Here is a 24,356-nt window from a genome sequence, read left to right as displayed (position 1 = left end):
TTTCAACAAGTGGGCTATGAAAGAAGTAGAATAAACACAAAACCCAGCGACATAAATATTAGACATAAACTTCTATCTATGAAGAAAAACAATGAAACAACTTTGCAAACTTTCAGAATGATCTATAATTGGGGCTATGCCTGGCCATGCTCAGGGATCACTATGGTACTGGGGATCAAGCGCGTGGATTAGCTGCATACAGCCCAAGAACCTTAACCTTTGTACTATCACTCTGACCCTTTCACATCATACTTTAAGAATAGTCTAGGGGCTGGAGAGATAGCAAGGAGGTAAGGCATTTGCTTTGCATGCAGGGCAGTGGTTCAAATCCCGGTGTCCCATATGGTTCCTCCAAGCCAGGAGTGATTTCTGAGCGCATAGCCAAGAGTAACCCCTGAGCATCACCGGATGTGTGGCCAGAAAAAAAAAAAAGTCTAACTATAACCAAGGCATTACTGATGTTTAGTTGTTTTGTTGTGGGTATTTTTTCTTCAAAATTTCACTGAAAGCTTTTTTAAAAACTCCCTCATTAAGTAAAATGAAAATTGTGCAAAACTTATTAGAGATGGGAAAGATGTAAACCCAAATCAACTGATGAAGAAAAAATAAAAAAAATAGAAACAGTAACTTTCGACAAAACTGCAAGGTCTGTTTGTGCTGATCTTATCTTAGAAAATAGGAATGATGAAATATGTCAAGTTCAGTTATATACAGCAACCCAAATTAGAAAGACAAAATAATAAATCTTTAACAAGTCAGTAGCTGGCTGGTCTTAAAAATGACTTAATTTTTGTGTGTGTGCGTAGATTTTGGGTCACACCTGGCAGTGCTCAGGGATTATTCCTGGCTCCAGGCTCAGAAATTGCTCCTGGCAGGCACGGGGGACCATGTGGGACATCGGGATTCCAACCAATGACCTCCTGCATGAAAGGCAAATGCCTTACCTCCATGCTATCTCTCCGGCCCCAAAAATGGCTTAATATTTAATATAACACATATTGTGTACTTTTTTTCTTTTTGGGGAATTGAAGGAACACATCTGCCAGTGCACAAGGCTAACTCCTGGCTCTGTGCTCAGGAGTCACTTCTGGTAGTGATTAGGAAATCAGAGCAGTGCTAGAGAGATCAAGCTGGGGTTGCTCTAATGCAAAGAACATGTCTTAACCTCTGTACTGTCTCTTCAGCCCTGTCTCCCCTTTCAAAGACAAACTACTTCAGATAACAGCAAGGCCACTCAAACAAGCAGGTAGAATAGACAGGTAATATGAGTTGGCCACACATCTGGAAATATGACAAATTCAAAGGAAAGAGTACGAGAAATAAAAATTTTATTTTGATGTTAAGAGAAGCAAGAAGGCTATTTCAGGTTGGGAATATAGTCCAAAAAACATCCTTTGCTATGGAGACCGGATTCAATTCCTGTAGATAATACTAGAAGGAGCATCTGAACACCACCAGTATCAGAGCAAGTAGGCTGGATTCTGGTAGGAGGAGATTCTGGGGAAGCCTACTTTGCTTGCTTTGCTATCACTCACCAGGCTCAGGTCAGATACTTTAACTTGTACTTAGAACTGGATCAGAAACAGTCAAAGCTTTGGTACAAAGGGTTCATCCAACAAAGTAAAAGGTGGCTTGAGATCAAGAAGCAAGAAGTCACTTGATTCACATTACGAATTCATAAAGAGACTCAAATCTCAACTTTTTTGGGTGTTCTGTTTAAATAAGATTAAACCTGCAGTTACCAAGCATCATTAAAATGAAAGAGAGCAAGAGTGATAGCATGGTAGGTAGGACACTTGGCCAACCCAGGCTTAAACCGCAGCATTCCAAATGGTCCCCGGAGCCTACCAGGATGATTTCGAGTACTGCCACCAGGTGTGACTCAAAACAACAACAACAAAGAAACAACAACAACAAAATGGACTGAAAGGTATTTAAATGTGACGTCTACTACAGACTACACTGCCATTAAAACAAAATAATTAATGTTTTAAACAAAAACAGAGAATGATAAATGCTACTTTGCTGAACATATGTAGAAAGTATAAATGTAACATTTAAGCCATGTACTGTGTCATAGCACTAGATTTTGTTGAGGTCTTAGATTTCTATTAAACAGATTTCTCTGTAAAGAGGAATTAGGGAACAGAAAAGATAGAATAGCAGTAAGATGTTTGACTTGCATGTGGCGGATCAGATTTGAGTCCTGGCATCGCTTCAAACCCTGCCAAGAGTGACCCCGAGCAAAATAAAAAGTATATGTAAACAGGTGGACCCAGAATTAAAAAAATAATTTAAATTAAAGATAAATTAGTCCTAGAAGTGTTAAGTAGAATCACTTACCCATAATCACATGATATTTCATGGAATGACATCAATTTCTGATACTCCCTGGGATAAATACAGTTTTCCTTTGCCTCTCCTTCAAGTTTTACTTTACTTCCAGTATCACATGGATTCTTATGTCTAAGTTTAGAGCCTGCACATCCTTGCAAAATCACACAGAGTAAGTCATAAGTCATACGAGACTTACCCTGTGATGAGATTTCCTTCCTAACAGCTGCTTCCTGCTTCTTTTCCTCACTGCATTGTAGTTTCCCACAAGAAGGAAATGTAACCAGTTTACCTCAAAACGCTGAACACAAAGCTGTGATCTGCCCACACTGATATACAATTGGTTTTTTGGGGGGAGGGAGGGGGTGCATACCCGGTGACGCTTAGGGGTTATTCCTGGCTGTGGATTCAGAAATTGCTCCTAAAATAATAAAATAAAATTAAATAAATTGTTCCTGGCTTGGGGGACCATATGGGACGCCAGGAATTGAACCCAGGTCCATCCTTGGTCAGCCACATGCAAGGCAAATGCCCTACCGCTGCGCTATCACTCCAGCTTCAACAATTGTGTTTACTGAGAGAACAGATAAAAATACCAGGGATGAGGGGCTGAAGTGGTGGCGCAGTGGTAGGGCATTTGCCTTGCATGTGACTGACTTAGGACGGACCTGGGTTCGATTTCCTGGCGTCCAGTATGGTCCCTGAAGCCAGGAGCAATTTCTGAGCACATAGCCAGGAGTAACCCCTGAGCATCAATGAGTGTGGCCCATAAATCAAAAACCAAAACACACACACACACACACACACACACACACATCAGGTCACACACACACACACATACACACACCAGGTCACACGCAAAACATGTCTTTTTTTTAAAAATGATTTTTATGCCACACATGACAATGCTTAGGGGTTCCTACCTCCACACTAAGTAATTATTCAGGGGATTATATGTTGTGCCAGGGATTGAACTAGGGTCAGCCACATAAGGCGAGCAACCTACCCATAGCACTATGGCTCCGCTCCAATTTAATATTCTGGTCTCTACTTACTTCTCTCCACATGAATATTATATTTATAAGCAACGTGATGCTTTGCAATCATTTGAGAATAATTGTATTCACAGTGTCTCTTGATCCCTATTAGCATGCATTTCCCCAAAATGTCAGAGATGCCTTAATGTTTAATTTTACTTCTATTTTTTCTGTATTTACACTTGGCAGTGGTTGGGGGTACTCAAACCTATGTACTCTGGGGTCACTCCCAGTGGTGCTCAGGAATCATTTGATACTTAGGATAAAAACCAGGTTCCTTGCATGTAAGTCGTACACTCAGTTGTTGAGTTTCTGGTTTTGGTGAATTTCGCTTTTTGGTGACTGGACGCAGGGCACACCTAGTAGTGTAAGGGATCACCCTCGTTGTCATAGGGACCATATAGGATGTTCAGGATCAAACCAGATCAGCCACCAAGGCAAGTACATTACCTGTTGTACTATCCCTCCTGCCTCTGGTGCTGGTAAATAAAAGTCACAATAGAAAAATAAGTGATTGAGGGGTTAATAAGTCTGTTTTATCTTTTTTTTTTTTTTTTTTTTTTAGTTTTTGGGCCACACCCAGCGGTGCTCAGGGGTTACTCCTGGCTGTCAACTCAGAAATAGCTCCTGGCAGGCACGGGGGACCATATGGGACACCGGGATTTGAACCAACCACCTTTGGTCCTGGATTGGCTGCTTACAAGGCAAACACCGCTGTGCTATCTCTCCGGGCCCTGATATTTTCTTTTCTGTTTGTTTGTTTTTGTTTTTGGGTAACACCCCGCAGCGCTCAGGGTTACTCCTGGCTCTGCACTCAGAAATCGCTCCAGGCGGGCATAGAAGACCATATGGGATACCAGGATTCAAACCACTGTTTGTCCTGGATTACCTGTATGCAAGACAAACGCCCTACCACTGTGCTATCTCTTTGGCCCAATATATATATATATATATATATTTTAAATTATGTCAGAGCCAAAATGTTAGTACAGTGGAGGGCGTTTGCCTGTGCACAGCTGACCCAGGTTTGAACCCTGGCACCCCATTTGGTCCCCTAAGCCTGCCAATAATAATTTCTGAGCTCAGAGTCTGAAGTAACCCCTGCACACCACTGACTGTGGTCCAACCCTTTCCCAAATTAAGGCATTCCTTAAAAGTTCCGGAGAACTTTTTCTGTTTGTTTGTTTGTTTGTTTGTTGAGGGGTGTGGTAGAGGGTTAGGCCATACCCTGCAATGCTCAAGGCTTACTCCTGGCTCTGCATTAAGAAATTACTTCTAGTGGTACTCAGGGGAATGTGTATAAGATGCTGGGGATTGAACCCAGGGATTTTATAAAAATGTTAGATAAGACAAACAGATCTCTACTTATATCTTAGCATAAATGGAAACACATGTTGGAGTTTTATTTTCACGTATTTTTATTGAAAATGATTTAAGTAGATTCAAAGAAAGATATTTTATATTATGCTCTTGAATTAAGTGAGTCTTGAGAAGTAAAATATGGTAAGCCTATTAACATAAATAATAGACGATAAGGATACTATGAAAACTTCCATGTCCCTACACAAATTGCTGCGGAAATTGCTGTATAATTGCAACAAATCTTGATGAAAAACGTCAGCTAAAATTGTAAAGCAATTAAATAAATTAACATGGCTGCCAGATAGATATATTAGTATCCTACATCAAGCCAAAGACTAATCCATATCAGAGAACACTCTCTTTAAAATTCATTATGTTAACCTTTTTAGTGATCTTTACATGTGTATCTGCATTTGGAGAAATAAACAAAAAGCCTGGACTACTGGATGCATCAGAACTTTATTTGATATGGGTTCCATCTTTTTGTTAAATTGTACATCCTTCACTAAGACACTTAACTGAGCTCTACGTATGTCAACTCTTACATGTATAAGAATGAGATCTCTTCACTTCTTAAAGTTTGAAGAAAAGAAACAATTTAGGGCCTAGAGCAATAGTACAGCAGGTATAGTGCTTGTCTTGTACACAGCTGACCTGGATTTTAATCTCCAGCATCCCATAAGGTTGCCACAGCCCACCAAGAGTAATTCCTGAGATCAATCCCAGATGACCAATAGCACAACTGGGTGTGGCCCAAAAATTAAAAAAGAAGAAAGAGACAATTTATAAATCACTTTACACAGGATTTTGTATATATAACCAAACACCTGATTAATGATGTGTTATTATTGAGTAACGAGACCAGGTGTAACAATGTTTTCATATGGAAAATTATAAATTACATCAACTCTAATTAAACTTAAGTATAAATTTCTCTGGATTTCCCTTTATCTACATACCTTTGAATACTTTAGATTAAAGAAGCTTAAAGAATACCAGCAAACAAATTTTCATATGAGTCTATTAACAAGTTCAGTGATATAAAGTTTTATATTTATTTTTTCTCCAATTTGACTCCACTAAATATATATGAGCAGTTAGAGTTAACAATATGTAATAAAATAAAATACAAGAGACAAAGATTTGGGGCATTAGCTGATGTTGAAAATATGTAGAGAATGCATTGCTTTATTAATAGCAAAATAACCTAATTATTCATAGTCACTATGGCCTTTCTTGCATCTTGCTACAAAACAAATACTGGAGAAAAATTTTTTATTCAACTTGTCTATCAGGAAAAATTCAAATGGATCACAAAAAGAATCACATATATATATGTATATCAACAGAGATACATTTATATATACAAAAAAGTCCCCCAACCAAGTGAAATTTCAAAAAATGAAAGGAAAGATACTAAGTTTTAGAAGTCATGTTAGAAAGGGAAAGGAAATACAGAAGAAAGATAAATGATTTAAAAAGGTGATCTGTGGGCCCGGAGAGATAGCACAGCGGTGTTTGCCTTGCAAGCAGCCGATCCAGGACCAAAGGTGGTTGGTTCGAATCCCGGTGTCCCATATGGTCCCCCGTGCCTGCCAGGAGCTATTTCTGAGCAGACAGCCAGGAGTAATCCCTGAGCACCGCCGGGTGTGGCCCAAAAAACCAAAAAAAAAAAAAAAAAAGGTGATCTGTAGGGCCCAGAGAGAGAGCACAGCGACGTTTGCCTTGCAAGCAGCTGATCCAGGACCAAAGGTGGTTGGTTCAAATCCCAGTGTCCCATATGATTCCCTGTGCCTGCCAGGAGCTATTTCTGAGCAGACAGCCAGGAGTAACCCCTGAGCACCGCTGAGTGTGGCCCCAAAACCAAAAGCCAAAAAAAAAAAAGGTGATCTTTAAAGAAATGACATATAATGTGCCTTGCTCATCACTGCTTATATCTGTAATTTTCTCTCATAAATATAATTAGTGGAATGAAAATATGGGGATGCAGAAAGCCTTGCGTGGCCCAAATCTACTGAATTGGGAAGTGGTGAGCCAGATAACTAACCTCTGTGTCCATCAAGGTTGACATCTACACTTGGTGTGGGGAAGGTATGTATAGATTCTATGCTAGAGGATTCAAAGATTTTTTTTTTAAAGATTCTTAAGGATGTAGAAAATGTAGAAGTCAGAAGCAGTGTTTTGTTTGGAGTTGTGCACAAACATGGGGTATGCACCTGACATTTATTGGTTGGGTGCTAGGGACACTGATATTTATTCAATGAATAAGAGTCTGGACTTGCAGGGGTCCTCAAACTTCTTAAAGAAGGGGCCAGTTCACAGTCTCTCATACTGCTGGAGTGCCAGACTATAGTTTAAAAACAAACAAACAAATAAAAAAACAGACTATGAACAGTAGTGGCCCGTGGGTTGTAGTTTGAGAACCTCTGCCCAAGACTATGAGGAGGAGTCCAGAAACAGAGAGGAGGAGGAGGAGGGGAGTCAGACAGTGCGGGGACGCACATCCCATACATGCACACTGCAGGCCAGGATGAGTTAAGTCTGTTGCTTAACAGGACAGGCAGTGGAAGTACAAACACCTGGCGAGTCAGATAAATGTCCTTAGCAGGCTAGATACGGTCCATGGGATGTAGTTTGAGGATCCCTGGTAGAGTAACAAGCAAATTTCCCTCTTAACCTTTTTTTGTTTTGGTTTTTGGGCCACACTCAGTAATTCTCAGGGGTTACTCCTGGCTATGTGCTCAGAAGTTGCTCCTGGCTTGGGGGACCATATGGGACGCTGGGGGATCGAACCACGGTCCGTCCAAGGCTAGCGCAGGCAAGGCAGACACCTTACCTCTAGTGCCACAGCCCGGCCCTCCCTCTTAACCTTTAAAAGTCCCATCATGTGGCTGAAAAAATGTATAGTTATCTAAGTCCATAATTATATCCAATCAAAAATAATTTTTTCTTCCTTTTCTTTTTTAGGGAGGTGGGGGATTTAGGCTACACTCAGAGTATATTTCCTTATCTGTTGTCAGGGAACCTTAAATTATTCAGGGAATTATCCTAGCATTGGTCACATGTAGTAACAGCAATTAACCCTTGTATTATCTCTCCAGGTGTTTTAAGAAAACCATAATCTTTCATTTGGCACAAGACTTATGAACCATATCTTGTATTCAAGAGAAATTTCTGAGTTTTGATCAAACCCTAGCAGTGGATTGTATCCAGTGGGGGGGCGTTGAATTGGAGTGGACAGCATGCAAGGCATTCATTCAGTGTACTTTCTCCAGCTCCTGCTCTTACTTTTGGAATGGGCCCAGCGAGGTGCTAGTCCAGGCTGAATGCGTCCCAGCCAGTGTGGCCTGGGGAGACTGAGGAAGACAAGCAGGACCCTCTACAAGCACCCCAAAGAAAAGGCAGAAGGAACAGCCTGGCCTCTGGCAGGTCCCTCACCCAAGCCACAGGGAACGGGAGGACAGCACACAGTTTTTGTGGAGGCACACCATCCCTCTACTGCAAACACAGGCTGGATATGGCACAGGGCCAGGTCAGAGATGCTACACAATTGGATTGTTGGTCCCATCCTAATCAATATTCATACTCCGCCCTAGGTTGTAATCTGGTGATGGGATTATTGGATTATTCCCTATTTAGTATTCTTCTCCCATCCTAAGTGTGGCTTGGTTCTTGTCAATAAAAGCAGGGATCAATGGAAGGCAGGAGCTCATTCTTAGCTCTTCTTCCACTAAGGAGAAGAAAGCTTGTGTGGTAGGATTCTTATAATTTGAGTGCTGAGTTTCCTAAACCTGTTCTTGTACTTTTTTTATTCTGTGGATTATTTTCTGCATCAACATTTGCTTCCAGACATGGACCTCCCAGATTCTCATTTTGGAGAAAGGCCCTCCAGTTAGAGATGTCGCCTGAACTTGGACCTGAAACTGTAAAAAGGAATATGACAGGGACTCTGCTGCCAACTGGTGAGATGTTCATTTCATTGCTTCTCAGGTGGATTTGCCATTCTGGGCTATTGGGTTTAGGATGCTTTGGTTCAATGTGATGTCATTTGCTTAGGCTTTGTTCGAAGGACCCTGACTTCTCCTCATGCAAACTGCAACAGTGGTGGCTTTCCTTGTTTAATCATTTTGTATGTATCTTGAGAATCAAAAGATTAGGGCTGAATTCTCTAGCCTCGCATTAAAATTTGATGATGAGACAAGGGCTGATTATTCTACTCTTGCTTTGAAAGTTTCTGAAGTGATTTCTAATAATTCTGGGAGGTCTGTGATCCCAGACATCCCATATGTTCCCCAAGCTGGAGAGATTTTGAGTGCATAGCCAGGAGTTACCCCTCAGAACATGGAAGAAAGCATGTTCGGACTATGTTCCTCTTTTCCGTTTTGTGCTGAATACCTTGGTACCTGGAGTGATGGTGGTTGTTGTATCCAACAGGACTTTATCATTGTAGCAAAAACCAAGACAACCCACACAGACACCCACAATTCTCAGAGCCATTTCCCACAAGTCCTTGTGTCGACTCCCACAACCACCTGTGCCACTTCCCACAACTCCAAGCACCAACTCCCACCTGGAAATGGTTTTAATAAAAATGGAAGAAAACAAAAGATTAAAGGAAATTTTCATTTTTGGCAGCATTTACTTGAGTTAGTGGACAAAGGAAAAGTAATCACAGTGTCTCTTATCTGATTAGTCCCAGGAATGTTTGAGCTATCTAGTACATGAATCATTACTTGACGCATCCCACTTATGTCAAACCCATCAGGACACAAAGATACAAAGAGTGAGAGAAATGGACTTTTTCAAAATATAGTTCTTTATCCCAGCCTTTTCTGAGAAATAAGTCCACACCATGCCATCATCTCTCATTTCAGTATAGGCTGACTCTAGGCAACTTGTACTGGAAACAGCTATGCTTAAGAGAAGTTAACAGGTTCAAATGAAAGTAAATCCAATTTATATCTCTGACATGACAATTAGATTCAAAATAACAAGCAGTCCCAATTGTTAACAAATACTAAAAAGCCTGTCCTTACAGGGCACTTTTACCAGAACTGAGTTTACATATGATGCTGTAGATAAAAAGAGAAAGTTTATAAAAACATCAAGCTGGTTTACCTCTTTGCAAATTCCTATAGGCCAATGATCAATGTTTTTTACATAGGTGATATTAATCTTACTATCAGAAAAAGCGTTGGTAGACAAAAATCTTAAAATACAGAAGAAAACGGGGCTCGGAGAGATAGCAGAGCGGTGTTTGCCTTGCAAGCAGCCGATACAGGACCAAAGGTGGTTGGTTTGAATCCCGGTGTCCCATATGGTCCCCCGTGCCTGCCAGGAGCTATTTCTGAGCAGACAGCCAGGAGTAACCTCTGAGCACCGCCAGGTGTGGCCCAAAAACCAAAAAAAAAAAAAAAAAAAAAAAAAAAAAAAAAAGAAGAAAACGAAATAATCTTTCCTCCTGCAGATGACCTTTGCTTGCAAAGAAAGATCTATTTTGTAGAGTTGAGCCCAGAGAAAGTTAAGAAATGGAAGGCATGTTGTGCAGCATTCCAGAGAGCCAGCCCCTCTGGATGAGTTGTATTTCGTTTTGACAGCAGCCCTATAGCAAATGACAAGCCCTGTCAGGCAGTGCATTTATCTTTACCAGAAAGGCAGCCATTCCAAAGCAAGAATCTCCGGTGTTGTCACATCAACTAGGACAAGAAGTCATAAAGCAAGAAGGCTCTCAAAGAAGGAGGCACAGTGATAGCTAAACTGTAATTAGGAGGAACTGTGACGGGCACTGCAACTCCAAACTCTTGGAAGCCAGGACAATTTCTCTCTAGGTTTGAAGTACCAGTCAAGTAATCAATGGTATTTCCTATCAGCCATCTCTAAATTCAAGGCCACAAAGCTGCCATTAATTTTGAAAGCAATGGGCTAGAGAGATAGCACAACAGTAGTGCATTTACCTACTCCTGGCTATGCACTCAGAAATTGTTGCTGGCTTGAGAAACCATATGATGCCTGGGGATTGAACCAAGGTCCGTCCTAGATTGGCCTCATGGAAGGCAAATGCCCTACTGCTGTGCCACTGCTCTGGTGCCAATAGCGATTTCTGAGCGCATAGCCAGGAGTAATCCCTGAGCATTACCAGGTGTGGCCCAAAAAACAAAAACCAAACCAAAACAAAAAAACCCATATCCTTCAAAGCTAGTGATGTAGCTCAAGTGCCTTGAAGATTCTATGTTTGATCTCTAGACTCACTTTCCCATACCTAACACTGCTGGTATAGCTCTGACACAATCCTAAAACCAAGTCCTAGTCCAAGTACCGCTGGGTCTTGGGCTTCTGAACACTAAAAGGAATATTCCCATCCCCACCCCTGTGATAAAACTTAGCTTTAAGTATATTTACACTCAACCATGTCCTGGTCAAGAGGTCATGTCACATTGTTCCAAGTACAGAATTATTCATTACACCCAGCATGGAACTTACGAGACCTAATCTGTCCCTGATTGTGCTGCTCACTTCATGATTTCAGACAAAATGCTACTGTGTTTGTTTCCTCCCGTGGCCCATCTCTTAAGGCTGCTCTCATTACTCAGATAAATACAATGCATGATGTAGATATGACCATATCCACTCTAGTTAAGAAAAATCAAGGGATGGGCCGGAGAGATAGCACAGTGCTATTTGCCTTGCAAGTAGCCGATCCAGGACCTAAGGTGGTTGGTTCGAAGCCCGGCGTCCCATATGGTCCCCCGTGCCTGTCAGGAGCTATTTCTAAGCAGATAACCAGGAGTAACCCCAGAGCACCGCCGGGTGTGGCCCAAAAATCAAAAACAAAAAAAAAAAAAAAGAGAGAGAGAGAATAATCGAGGTATCAGAGAAATAGTATAAGGTTCCAGGGACTTGCTTTGCATATGGCTGACCTCAATTGGACTCCTAGCACTGTATAAGAACCCCTGAATAGTCCCCTAAGCAGCCTCTGAACACAGCTGGATGCAGACCTCAAACCTTAACATTTCAAAAACAACAAAAACAAATGAGACTTGGGGGCAGGATAAGGCATTTGCCTTGCATGTGGCCAACCCTGGTTTGACTCCAAGCAACACATATGACCTCCAAATACAAATTCTTGCTCCTGAGCACAGAGACAGGAGCAAGCTCTGAGAACCACCAAGTCTGGCACAAATATACAAACAAAAAATTAAAATGACGGAGGGAGGTTCGTGGGTGGCATGTAGCCATCCAGCTTCAGAAACAGCTTTCCTACTTCACGCCAGGACTTCTGGCTCATTCCATTTCTCCTCTCTTTCAAGCTACAACTTTTCATTTTGTGAAGATTTTCAATGGGAAATGCAATTAAATTTCAACCACAATGACCTTTTTCATCCTGTGGGAATCATGACAATTTTTGAATAAAACAAACGAAAAAGGGGAATGAAGAATAATAACAAGTGTAATAAAAATAGCCCTGGAGGAACACTTAGATAGGAGAATTGGAAGGTATGCGAGTTATATCTCAATAAGGCTGTTAAAAATGAAAAACAATAGTGCTGGAGGAGAACTGAATAATGTGGCATTTAGAAGGTAAAGGATGTTGATAAAGTTACATTGACTGCACTTCCTTACCTGTGAAATAGGGATGCTATGACCTGCTGTGTTTAGATAAGAAACAATGCTAAAGAGCAACTCCAAGTGATAAAATGCTTCATGCTAAACAAAAGGCTACTGAACACAACTTGTAAGCAAAGCAACTTTATTTCTTTATGTCTAAGAGCACTTTTGTTTGCTCCTTTGTTATTAAAAGTAAGGTGACTACAACAACATGTAAGCATGTGCTCATAAGCATATCCCTCCTGAAACACTAAAGTCTCAGCAGGAAGTTCTAGAAAACATAGATTCTATGAGCAGGTGTCCTTTGGAGCACATCTGTAACAAAATCAGGAGAATCTATTCTCCAAATGAAGGCTTTTTTAAGACAAGAATGACACATTGGTGGAGAGTTCTGTTTTACCGTTCAAATGAATTGTAGGACCAAAATAAATACACATGTAGCCACAGTAATCTAAACCGGTAACAGAATAATACCAAGTCTGGTCTCAACCCTCCCCCCATTGGTTTATTTATGTTCCAGTATTGGATACAGACCTCTTATGAATTTCCCTCCCATTTTAGGAAGGAAACATAGAATGAAATTGCCACCTGTTTTCTCTTGTGATTGGTGGATTATTTCTATGTTTCAAATTTCTGACTAACTGGCTTCATAGAAATGAAGAGCTTTAGTCAAGCAAAAACAACATATGATTTTTCCACTGCTTTCAAAAAACTGAGTTCATTTTTGCCCCAATTCTTACAAAGGAATACACTTAAAATCAAGCCACTTAGATCAGTAAGACCCAATACATCATTGGAAAAAAACAAATGGGAAAACATGCCAAAATGTAACCATAGTAACACCACAGATGCATCAAGAAATGGTGTGTTCTATGCTTCATTTCTCATGTCTTAAATTGGAACCTAAGTAGGGAAAAATTATACAGAGAACAATCATGATTCTGCAGTTACTGAATTCTGCAGAACTACATCCAACTGGTATACTAGAACATGAAAGGGAATTGAAGTCCAGCTACAGAAATACCCTTGGGTGCTTTATAAGTCCAAAGGATTTAGGACACCACTTATAGGGGAATTCAACTGTGACTCTGTTTCTTTATCTATAAAAATGGGTATTACAAATTCCAACTTCAAAGGGTAATTCTAAGATTATAACAGGACACTATAAAAAGAAGCAGGGCTTGGGAACTTAGGAATCCTGAAGTCCTAGCCATCTTTAGCCTTGTTTTTATTGGCTTGATTTCTTGATCTATTACAATGGAATGCTTAGGTTTATAGTCAGTCTCAACACTGAAATCTTAAGGATATGGGATCAGAGTTGCACATTAATACATTCTATAATACATTTTGTCAGCTTTGTTGCTCAGCAGAAAGTTTTGTTTTGTTTTGTGGTCACACCCAGTGATGCTCAGGGTTTCCTCCTGATTCTACTATTAAGTAATCATTCCTGGCAGGGTTCAGGGACCATACTGGGGTTTTGAATCCGGGTAGAACACTTGCAAGGCTAGCTCTCTCTACCTGTCTCCCAAGCCTGAAAAATGCAATTTTAAGACATGGCGATACTGCTTGTAGTCAACCTCTTCTCCTCTTGAAACCTCAATTTTATTAATAAGTAAGACAAATGGCATAGACTATTCTGAAATCTGATCTCTAAATGTCTCAGTCTAAGAATAAAGATAGTGTGGCACACGGGCCATTTGCTTTGCATACAGCCAACTAAGGTTTGGTTTCAGGACAGAAAAATCCACAGAGCCCACCAGCAGTGATCCCTGAGCATACAAGAAGGAATAAACCTTAAGCACAGTTTGCTGTAGCTCCAAAACCAAATAAAGGTCTTAGTCTTACAGCATAAGTCCTTGAAGATCTATGGGATGCTTTGATAAGTATCACACAGAAGGGGCAAGAGAGAGTAGTATCAGAAAACATTAAATTCCAGCACATCAGTTCCAAAAGAACATTTTTGAAATAAACCATTAAAAGCAAACAAATTAGCCATAAGCACAGTGTCTTCCATGTTAAAGTATTCCTCACTTTCTTGGATTGGCTAAAAATTGTTTCTAAAAACAATTTCAATCTTTGATGTTCTGATCAAAGAAAAATTTTAAGTGATAAAACCAGAAGCTTTCTTCTTTCATTTTCTTTTTTTTTTTTGGTTTTTGGGCCACACCCTGTGACGCTCAGGGGTTACTCCTGGCTATGCGCTCAGAAGTTGCTCCTGGCTTCTTGGGGGACCATATGGGACGCCGGGGGATCGAACCGCGGTCCGTCCTAGGCTAGCGCAGGCAAGGCAGGCACCTTACCTCCAGCGCCACCGCCCGGCCCCCTCTTCTTTCATTTTCTGAATGAAATTAGAGAATTTAAGTCTTCCCAGAATGCCTACCTTATAATTAGCTGCATAGGCACACAGCTTGATAAGAGTCTAGTAATACTTCACTATAATTAAGGTGCCCATTCAGGGGTCTCAAACTCCCTCCATACAACATTTTGTGGCCCTGCCCTAGAGGAATCTTTTTCTGTTTCGTTTTGTCTTAGTTGTTTGGGTCACACACACACACACCCAATGTTCAAGGCTTTCTACTGACTTTGCACTCAAGGATCACCCCGACTTTGCCTCCTGAGGCCCGCAGGTAAATTGAGTTTGAGACCCCTGATTTATCTCTAAGATTGACTGACTTCCTACCTCTCTACTTCCCTCCTTCACTTCCTTTCCTTAAGACGAAAAATATCTTGGGGGCCGGAGAGATAGCATGGAGGTAAGGCATTTGTCTTGCATACAAAAGGACGGTGGTTTGAATCCCAGCAACCCATATGGTCCCCTGAGCCTGCCAGGAGCAATTTCTGAGCATAGAGCCAGGAGTAATCCCTGAGTGCTGCCGGGTATGATACAAAACAAAACAAAACAAAACATCTTGCTTTCTCAGATTTGGTCTGATTTAATGGTCTAATTTTTTAAGCCATTAAAACCATTTACCTGTTTTATCTGATATCTGTAATATCCTGATTTATATATCTGAGAAAGTTGGTTGAATGGAGGAGAAAGCATAAGGGGTAAGAGTTCACTTATATTTGCCATCTCTGAGAATTTATAAAAAATTCTACTCTTGAGAGATCATTCTAAGGGCCTCTGTCTTGGCCCACTCTATTAACTACTAACTAGTTATCATGGAGGCTTACAATATACATAAAAAAAAAACAGTATATATTTTTGGGGGGCCATACCCGGTGACACTCAGGAGTTACTCCTGGCTATGCGCTCAGAAATCGTTCCTGGCTTGGGGACCATATGGGATGCCAGGGATCAAACTGTGGCCCATCCTAGGTTACATATGCAAGGCAAACTCCCTACTGCTTCAGCCACCACTCTGGCCCCAGTATACCAATATTTTATTAAAAACAAACAAACAAACAAACCTATTTACATGCCTGTTCTCCTTTGCTCTTTATCAAGTTTCTTTGAAGTCAGTGCTACTGAAATGCCCTTTATGGCTTTTGTTGTTACATTACAAGGCAAAGCATTACAAGCAAGTAAATGGCAGAGCCAGATCTCCAACATTCCATTGTCAATTATAATGTCCTAGACTAAGGGAATTACTAAGTGGGAAAACAGCCAAGTGTTCCAGAAACAACTGTGGTGTTCTTTTTTTCCTTGACTTTTCACACATGCACCCAGCAGTAAGAAACTCCAAACCGGCTACTTACAAGGCACAGCATGGCGGTAAAGGTTATCTCTTATGGTCTGCTGGAGCTCGTGATCAGGAGAACCTTTCTGGAAACGCTGATTAAGGAAATGTCGCAGGTCCTTATTCAGTTTTCCTCCTGCAGGAAATATATAAAACAGAATACATCAACAATAGGACTTCCTAGCACGCAAGGGCTGAGGCTGTATGTAGGATAGTCACAAAAAGCATGTCTCTTCGGCCACCATTCATTATGCTAGGTTTCCTTTCTATGGGAAACATAGCAAGTGAGAATACAATCAAGATAAAACCGTGGAAATAGTACTGATTTGGGATCACATAACACTAGACAGCTAAAATAACAAATAACTTAAACTAGGCTATTGCAATGTCAGATAGACACTTGCAGGCATTATTTGGAGAGCTGAAGCTATAAAGAGGACAACTGGGTAGCATCCGATTGTAAACTGTTCTTCAACGAGGGAGTCAATTGATACAAATTTACATAGAAGCTGCCCAAATTGTGAGTAATGCCTATTACAACAGTTTTATGAAAAAAGAAAGAAGGAAGAAGGAAGGAAGAAAGGAAGGAAGGAAGAAAGGAAGGAGGGAGGGAGGGAGGGGAGGGGGGAGGGGGGGGAGGAGGGAGGGAGGGAGGGAGGCAGGCAGAAAGAAAGAAAGAGAGAGAGAGAGAAGAGAGAGAGAGAGAGAGAGAGAGAAAGAAAGAAAGAAAGAAAGAAAGAAAGAAAGAAAGAAGAAAGAAAGAAAGAAGAAGAAGAAAAGAAAGAAAGAAAGAAAGAAAGAAAGAAAGAAAGAAAGAAAGAAAGAAAGAAAGAAAGAAAGAAAGAAAGAAAGAAAGAAAGAAAGATAGAAAGAAAGAAAGAAACCTGAAATCTGTCATTAGAGATCAACTAAGTCCTGACTCCTGGAGCGGCCACCCAGCACACAGAAGAGCCACATTAAAAAGTGTAAAGAGGGGGCCGGAGAGATAGCATGGAGGTAAGGCGTTTGCCTCTCATGCAGGAGGTCATCGGTTCGAATCCCGGCGTCCCATATATGGTCCTCCCGTGCCTGCCAGGAGCAATTTCTGAGCCTGGAGCCAGGAATAACCCCTGAGCACTGCCGGGTGTGACCCAAAAACCACAAAAAAAAAAAAAAAAAAAAAAAAAAGTGTAAAGAGGGGCACGGAGAGATAGCACAGCGGTGTTTGCCTTGCAAGCAGCAGATCCAGGACCTAAGGTGGTTGGTTTGAATCCCGGTGTCCCATATGGTCCCCCGTGCCTGCCAGGAGCTATTTCTGAGCAGAGAGCCAGGAATAACCCCTGAGAACTGCTGGGTGTGACTCCCCCAAAAAACAACAACAAACAAACAACAACAACAAAAAAAGTGTAAAGAGGGGCCGAGAGATAGCATGGAGGTAAGGTGTTTGCCTTTCATGCAGGAGGTCATCGGTTCGAAGCCTGGAGCCAGGAATAATCCCTGAGCACTGCCGGGTGTGACCCAAAAACCACCAAAAAAAAAAAAAAAAGTAAAGAGCTGCATGTGGCTCGAGAGCAGTGGCTTGCCAACCACTGCGTCTAACCTCTTCTCCAAATACAAAAACAATAATATAGGTATGACTGGATAAACAATGCAGCAATATTCAACTTTATTAACTTTCAAGAAATACAAATTAAAGTCATAATAAGATCCCATTTATATGCCACTTGAATGGCAACGTTGAAAAAGGTTGGCCAATAGCAAATGTTAGCAAAGGGAACACTTTAGTTGGATTTACAATGATTCTTTCTAAGGGGGGCAAACTTAGCAACTAAGCCTTCATTAATCAACTGATCCAAGCAGTTCCACTTTTAACTTCCTCCAGGAAAATAAAAATGAGGAATACATGTACACATGTGCACACATATGTACACACATGTACATGAATATTCAGAACATCTTTATCCATGATGTTAGAATCCACACTGGAGAACAGCCCAAATGTTCAACAAGAAGTAAGTCATGTATGCTGTAGAAGCAACAGGATGCTACTATTATAAAGCAAGAAATCCAAACACAGAGTAATACCATTCATTTCCAAGACAGAGCCAAAAAAGCTAAACACTAAATGTGAAATGAGACTAATTAACAGCCCTAAACAAAGGTGTTCCCTTAACTCCCTTTTTTCTTAATATCTTCTTTTGGTATGTAAAAGCCCACCTGGATTACAGGACCTTCCCCTACCTTGGTGAATTTGTTTCTAGATAATTAAGAGAGCAGTCCTGGCTATGTGGGGCACAGAGAAATCACATGGCAGAGAGGCCATGAGGCGAAAAGCAGGCTGACTTTAATGAATATCTTTTCTGAATGCTCAGTGCATTATTTCTTCACCACTACCCTGCTTCATCAGACCCATTTGCCTAATGGCTAGAAACATGATGCTGTGGATTTTTTTTACACTGAACCCACATAATATGATTCCACTGATACATAAACATTAATAAACTTCCATTGATACATAAACTCTAAAAACAAGCAACAGAAAGCAGTTCACTGTTTACTAGGGGCAGAAGGGAGGCAAAAACAAATTGGGACAAAGTGAATAAGACCTAGGGTGTGTACTACCACAATCAGTCAGTTTCCTGAATTTTCTATTGTATTATGTAACATGCTACCAATGGGAGAAATTAGGGGAAGGCCACAAGGAACCTCTGTGCTACTTTTTTTTTTTAACTTCCTGCGATTCTACAAATTTCAAAATAAAAGGTATTTATTTGTTTGTTTTGAAAAGGGGGAGTACTGGGACGGAGAGATAGCATGGAGGCAGAGTGCTTGCCTTGCATGCAGAAGGGTGGTGGTTGGAATCCCGGCATCCTACATGTTCCACTGAGCCTGCCAGAAGTGATTTCTGAGTGTAGAGCCAGGAGTAAACCCTGAGCGCTGCCAGGTGTGACCCAAAAAAAACAAAACCAAACCAAACAACAACAACAACAACAAAAAGAAAAGAAAAGGAAAGGGGAAGTACAACAACTGAGTATGAACAACTTTGTATCTCAGAGTGATTCAATAAATTATAAAAAATTAAAAAGGCGTCACATGAGGGTGGCAGGATTTTGACCAGAGTCAGCTGCATACAGGAAAAACACATTATCCCCTTCTTGACACACGATTGGATATTCTAAGATATAACATGCAAAACATAAGCAGGTAGATGCATTGAACATAATCAAAATTAAACACAAATATAAATAAAATAAAAAATAAAAAGAGGAGTACAGGAGAGATAGCATGGAGGTAAGGCACTTGCCTTGCATGCAGAAGGACTGCGATTCAAATCCCCGCCATCACCATATGGTCCCCTGAGCCTGCCAGGAGCGATTTCTGAGAGTAGAGCCAGATTAACCCCTGAGCACTGCTGGGTGTAACCCATCCCCCAAAAGGGTGGGGAGTAAAAAGGAACTTTTGGATGGAGAGGCCAGAATAATTAATTTCCTGTGACCTGGGGTGATAAAGATTGTACTGTGTCAAAAGTCAAGGAATAGGCACATAGTGCTGCCTGGGCTTACGAAATGTCGGCATGTTGCCTGCATCTCCCCTCTTGAATTGTGTTTATTCCTAATTCATGTTGGACTGTGTAATATGGTTCACTCTGCCTTTGGAGAATCCCACCTTCTCCCTTGAGTACGTTACTCGTTATTCTCATCTTATCTTCTCCCTCCCCTTCATCCAGTAACCTCCCCCCCAAAATCTATTTTTACATCAGAAGAAAAAAGTCAAGGAAATATATATGTGTATGCTTTTTAGTGTGTAAATAACAATGCAAAAATTGATATCAAAAATTTAAATGAAAACACAAAGGTTAGTCACTATGCACTGCTTAATATCAGAATTTACATTTTTTCGTCTGCAAACATTGAGTATCAAAACAACAGGCGCTCCATCACAAGATTATTTGCAAGGATTAAATGAGATTTGGACAGTTTCTTGGCAAAAATAAAGCTTTCAATGAAAGATGAAAACTATCATTATTGGAATATAGAGCAGACAGTGATGAAGGCAAATGGTGAAAGAACTAATATCAGACCAGAAATGGACTATAACTCCTATTAGAAATGCACATAAATACAAAAGATATATATAGTAAAACAAACAAGCAAAATATGGCAATATTTAGAAAAATACAGCAAAAATATAATAGCAAAATAGAATATTAAGACAAAAATATGAGAAAAATCCTAGGGAAGTTTGGTTTTAAAGATTATTTCTAGAATTTTCTTTCTTTCTTTTTTTTTTTTTTTTTTTTTTTTTTTTGGTTTTTGGGTCACACCTGGCAGTGCTCAGAGTCTACTCCTGGCTCTATACTCAGAAATCGCTCCTGGCAGGCTGGGGGGACCATATGAGATGCCAGGATTCGAACCACGGACCTTCTGCATGCAAGGCAAATGCCTTACTTCCATGCTATCTCTTCGGCCACTATTTCTAGAATTTCTAAAAAGAAATAAAAATTGACATCTACTAAAATAGCCTGGATATATTATAATCTTAGTGCACACTTAATATACTCCTGGCAGTATTTTGGAGTTGAAATTCTGATAAATAAAACCAACCAGAAAGCATTGATATTTGACAATCATACATGCCACCTTCTAGGTATAAATAAGGTTTTCAGGAAAAATTAATATGTAACCGTAGTACACACATCGTTCTGATCATATGTAATACCAACCAAGATAGACCAGAAACATCTCAAGATGTAGATACTCTTAGTTTATATTTGAGCTTTATATTAAAACTAACCAATCTAGCTAAAGTTTATGATCATCAAACTAAAATTCTTTAGTTTGCGGATGTATGAAAGGGCAGGCCTAACTATGCTGCCGGTTAACATTTACTCTGTGTTCTGTGACATTTGTAAGCCAAAAGCTTCAACCTTCGCATTACATTAAGAATACCGTACTTTGGGGCATAAAATCTCAAATTAATTGCCAATTATTTAGGAAAAAATGTCTATAAATTTTCTAATTGCTAAGGCAGCAAGCCAAGAAAATAACAAATGGCAAGAGAGAGAATAGGATGTCATTGCAACCTTTCTTTGAAATGCAAAATTTCGTTGCAAATAGAAAAAAAAATCATTGGTCAGAAATAGGCAAAATTTTCTTTCCAGAGAAACATTCATGCTTGGGGCCGGAGAGATAGCATGGAGATAAGGCGCTTGCCTTACATGCAGAAGGACGGTGGTTTGAATCCTGAATCCTGCATCCCATATGGTCCCCCAAGTCTGCCAGGAGTGATTCTGAGCATAGAGCCATAGAGCATAGAGCATAGAGGTGTAACCCTAAGTGCTGCTGGATATGACCCAAAAACAAAAAAGACAAAAACAAAAAAAAAACAAAAAACCTTATGTTTAATATTTTAAGACTTTTTTTTTTTTTGGGTCACACCCGGCAGCACTCAGGGGTTACTCCTGGTTCTATGCTCAGAAATCGCCCCTGACAGGGGACCATATGGGATGCCGAGATTCGAATCACTGTCCTTCTGCATGAAATGTTACCTTCATGCTCTCTGGCCCCCTTTAAGACAATTTTAATATTTACATTAAAATTGGTTTTGATATGGTCTTAGATTTGCCAGTTTTAACTTTTCTTATTTACCTGGAAATTTATATCCTTTTGTTTTGTTTTGGTTTGATTTGTTTTGGTTTGGTTGTGTTTGGGCCACACCTGGCAGCTTTCCAGTTACACCTAGCTCTGTGCTCAGAAATTGCTCCTGGCTCGGGAGACCATATTGAATGTCGGGAATTGAACCCAGGTCCATCCTGGGTCCACTGCAATCAAGGCAAATGCCCTACTGCTTTGTTATCTCTCAGGCTTCCAGGATATTTATATCTTTTAAATTAAATTGCTTCGTTCCTATAGTCATGTTGCATTACAGTAACAATATAATATAGTAATCAAATGAGTCAATGTATATTTTGTTAATTCCTCCCAATGTTGTATAATACTCCATTAAAAATACAGCAAAATATATTTCTCTTTCAAAAGATATTAACTTATCTCCACTGCTTTTTTTGGGGGGGCGGGGTCACACTTGTTAAGTAAGGCTCAGGGGTTGCTCCTGGCTATGCCTTCAGAAATCCCTCCTGGCTTGGGAAACCATATGAGACACTGGGGGATCTAACTGAGGTCAGTCCTAGGTCAGACGTGTGCAAGGTGCTGCACCTATCCAGCCCCTCCACTGCTTTTGACAATAAAACAATGTTAGAATAAATATCACTGCATTATAATTTTTTTTGTTTGTTTGTTTTTGGGCCACACCCGGTGACGCTCAGGGGTTACTCCTGGCTATGCGCTCAGAAGTCGCTCCTGGCTTGGGGGACCATATGGGACTCCGGGGGATCGAACTGCGGTCCTTCCAAGGCTAGCGCAGGCAAGGCAGGCACCTTACCTCTAGAGCCACCGCCCGGCCCCTGCATTATACTTTTTAATATATATGATTTTTCTGCCATGACTATTAAAATCAGTAATTTTATGTTGCATAACACCTTTTGCTTTTTGTTTTGTTTTGTTTTGGGGTCACATCCAGCATTGCTCAGGGCTTACTTCTGGCTCTGCATCAGAAATTGCTCCTGGAAGACTCGGGGAACCATATGGGATGCCGGGGGATTTGAACGACCATCCTTCTGCATGCAAGGCAAACACCTTACCTCCATTGCTACTTTTCTATGGCCTGTGCTTAACACCTTTTAAGTGACAGAGATAGTGCTAATTCTTTTCCAAAATGGTGATGGTGCCAATGTAGTTTTTTCGTTTTGAATGTCCTGGTTTCCCAAGTTCAGGCCAACATCTGCCATTATGAGAATATCAGGAATGTCTTTGTTTGTTTGTTTTTGGTTTTTTTTTGGGCCACATCTGGTGATGCTCATGGTTACTCCTAGCTATGAGCTCAGAAATCACTCCTTGGCTTGGGGAACCATATGGATACTGGAGATTGAATCAAGGTACATCCTGGGTCAGCCTTTGTGGTCTCCCAAGCCAGGAGGCAATTTCTGAGCGCATAGCCAGGAATAAACCCTGAGCATCCCTGAGTGTGCCCCCCACCAATAAAAACAAAAAATAATAATAACTTTTATGCAAAGTAATTCTGCCACACACATTTTATATTGGCCACAACAGTTATAGAGGGAGTCAATGAAATATGCAGAAGAGTAAGCATTTGTCTTGTAGATAGCTGGTAAATCAGTCCTGGTTTTGATCTACCTATATACTACATCTGGTCCTCCAAGCATCACCAAGAGTGCAGTCCTGAATACAGATCCAGGGAACATAGCCCTAGAGCACCAATGAGAGTGTCCCAAAAAGTCCTCCTCCAAAAAGCAATGATAAGATTCAAAAAATACACAAATACATAACAAGCCTAAAATTTCATTTACACCAGCATTAGCCTTTTGTCCTGTGAATGCATCTATATGTACAACAAATACTTATGAAGGGCTTACAGCCAGATACTCTGTGGATACTCAAGATACAATTAGGCAACATAGAGACCCCAGTGGGGCTTCCACGTCTGTTTAAGGAAGGAGAGATAGGGTTAGCCTTTGGGCAGAAGCAACTGTTCATATGAAAACTGATAAGAAACAGGAAGCTGGTTAAGTCTGCAAAGTGAAGAGAATAAAAAGCATTACAGCCGCCGGGCGGTGGTCGCTGGGAGGTAAGGTGCCTGCCTTGCCTGCGCTAGCCTAGGACAGACCGGGGTTCGCTCCCCCGGCGTCCCATATGGTCCCCCAAGAAGCCAGGAGCAACTTCTGAGCGCATAGGCCAGGAGTAACCCCTGAGCGTCACAGGGTGTGGCCCAAAAACCAAAAAAAAAAAAAAAAAAAAAAAAAAAAAAAGCGCATTACAGTTAGAACAAAAGGCACAAAGGGTTTGGAACTAGAAAAAAATATTATATTAGGAAAACAGTTAAGAAGCTGAGAAAAGTAGATAGACTTGGTTTAAAAAGGAATTGAGCAGGACAGAGAAATAACAAGGGTTGGGAATCATAAACTAGATTCCAACTTAATCTCCAGTACTACATGCCCTGGTCCTGAATTTACAGGGTGCAATTCTGCAGTGCTTAGCATCACTTCACCCTAGGACCCCGAGCAGTAAAACATCAGCCTGGTGAGCTGAGCCGCAGGGAGAAGACGCCAGAGTCCCTGAGAGCTGCTTCTGGAGGGCTCCAAATGATGTAAGATTAAAAATAAATTTGTTAACTAAGTAGACACGATCCTGTTACTTAGTGCCTCAGAAACTATGATAAAAGTTTCCATTTTTATAGTCTCAAGAGAATTCAATTACAGAGGAAGAAAATCTAAATCAAAATT

The 24,356-nt window shown here is 40.7% G+C and overlaps 1 protein-coding gene across 1 annotated transcript in view; it reads right to left on the bottom strand.

The window, feature by feature from the left end:
- Positions 1-24,356, bottom strand: part of MAGI1 (membrane associated guanylate kinase, WW and PDZ domain containing 1) — a 763,677-nt gene that overhangs the window by 307,239 nt on the left and 432,082 nt on the right. The window contains 1 exon segment of the mRNA XM_049777123.1: positions 16,038-16,154. Coding sequence (XP_049633080.1) covers positions 16,038-16,154 — 117 coding nt within the window.

The sequence above is a fragment of the Suncus etruscus genome, chromosome 7 (assembly GCF_024139225.1).
Source record: "Suncus etruscus isolate mSunEtr1 chromosome 7, mSunEtr1.pri.cur, whole genome shotgun sequence".
Taxonomy (NCBI): domain Eukaryota; kingdom Metazoa; phylum Chordata; class Mammalia; order Eulipotyphla; family Soricidae; genus Suncus; species Suncus etruscus.
Note: the sequence above shows the minus strand (reverse complement) of the source record. Positions and strands in the feature narration are given on the sequence as shown.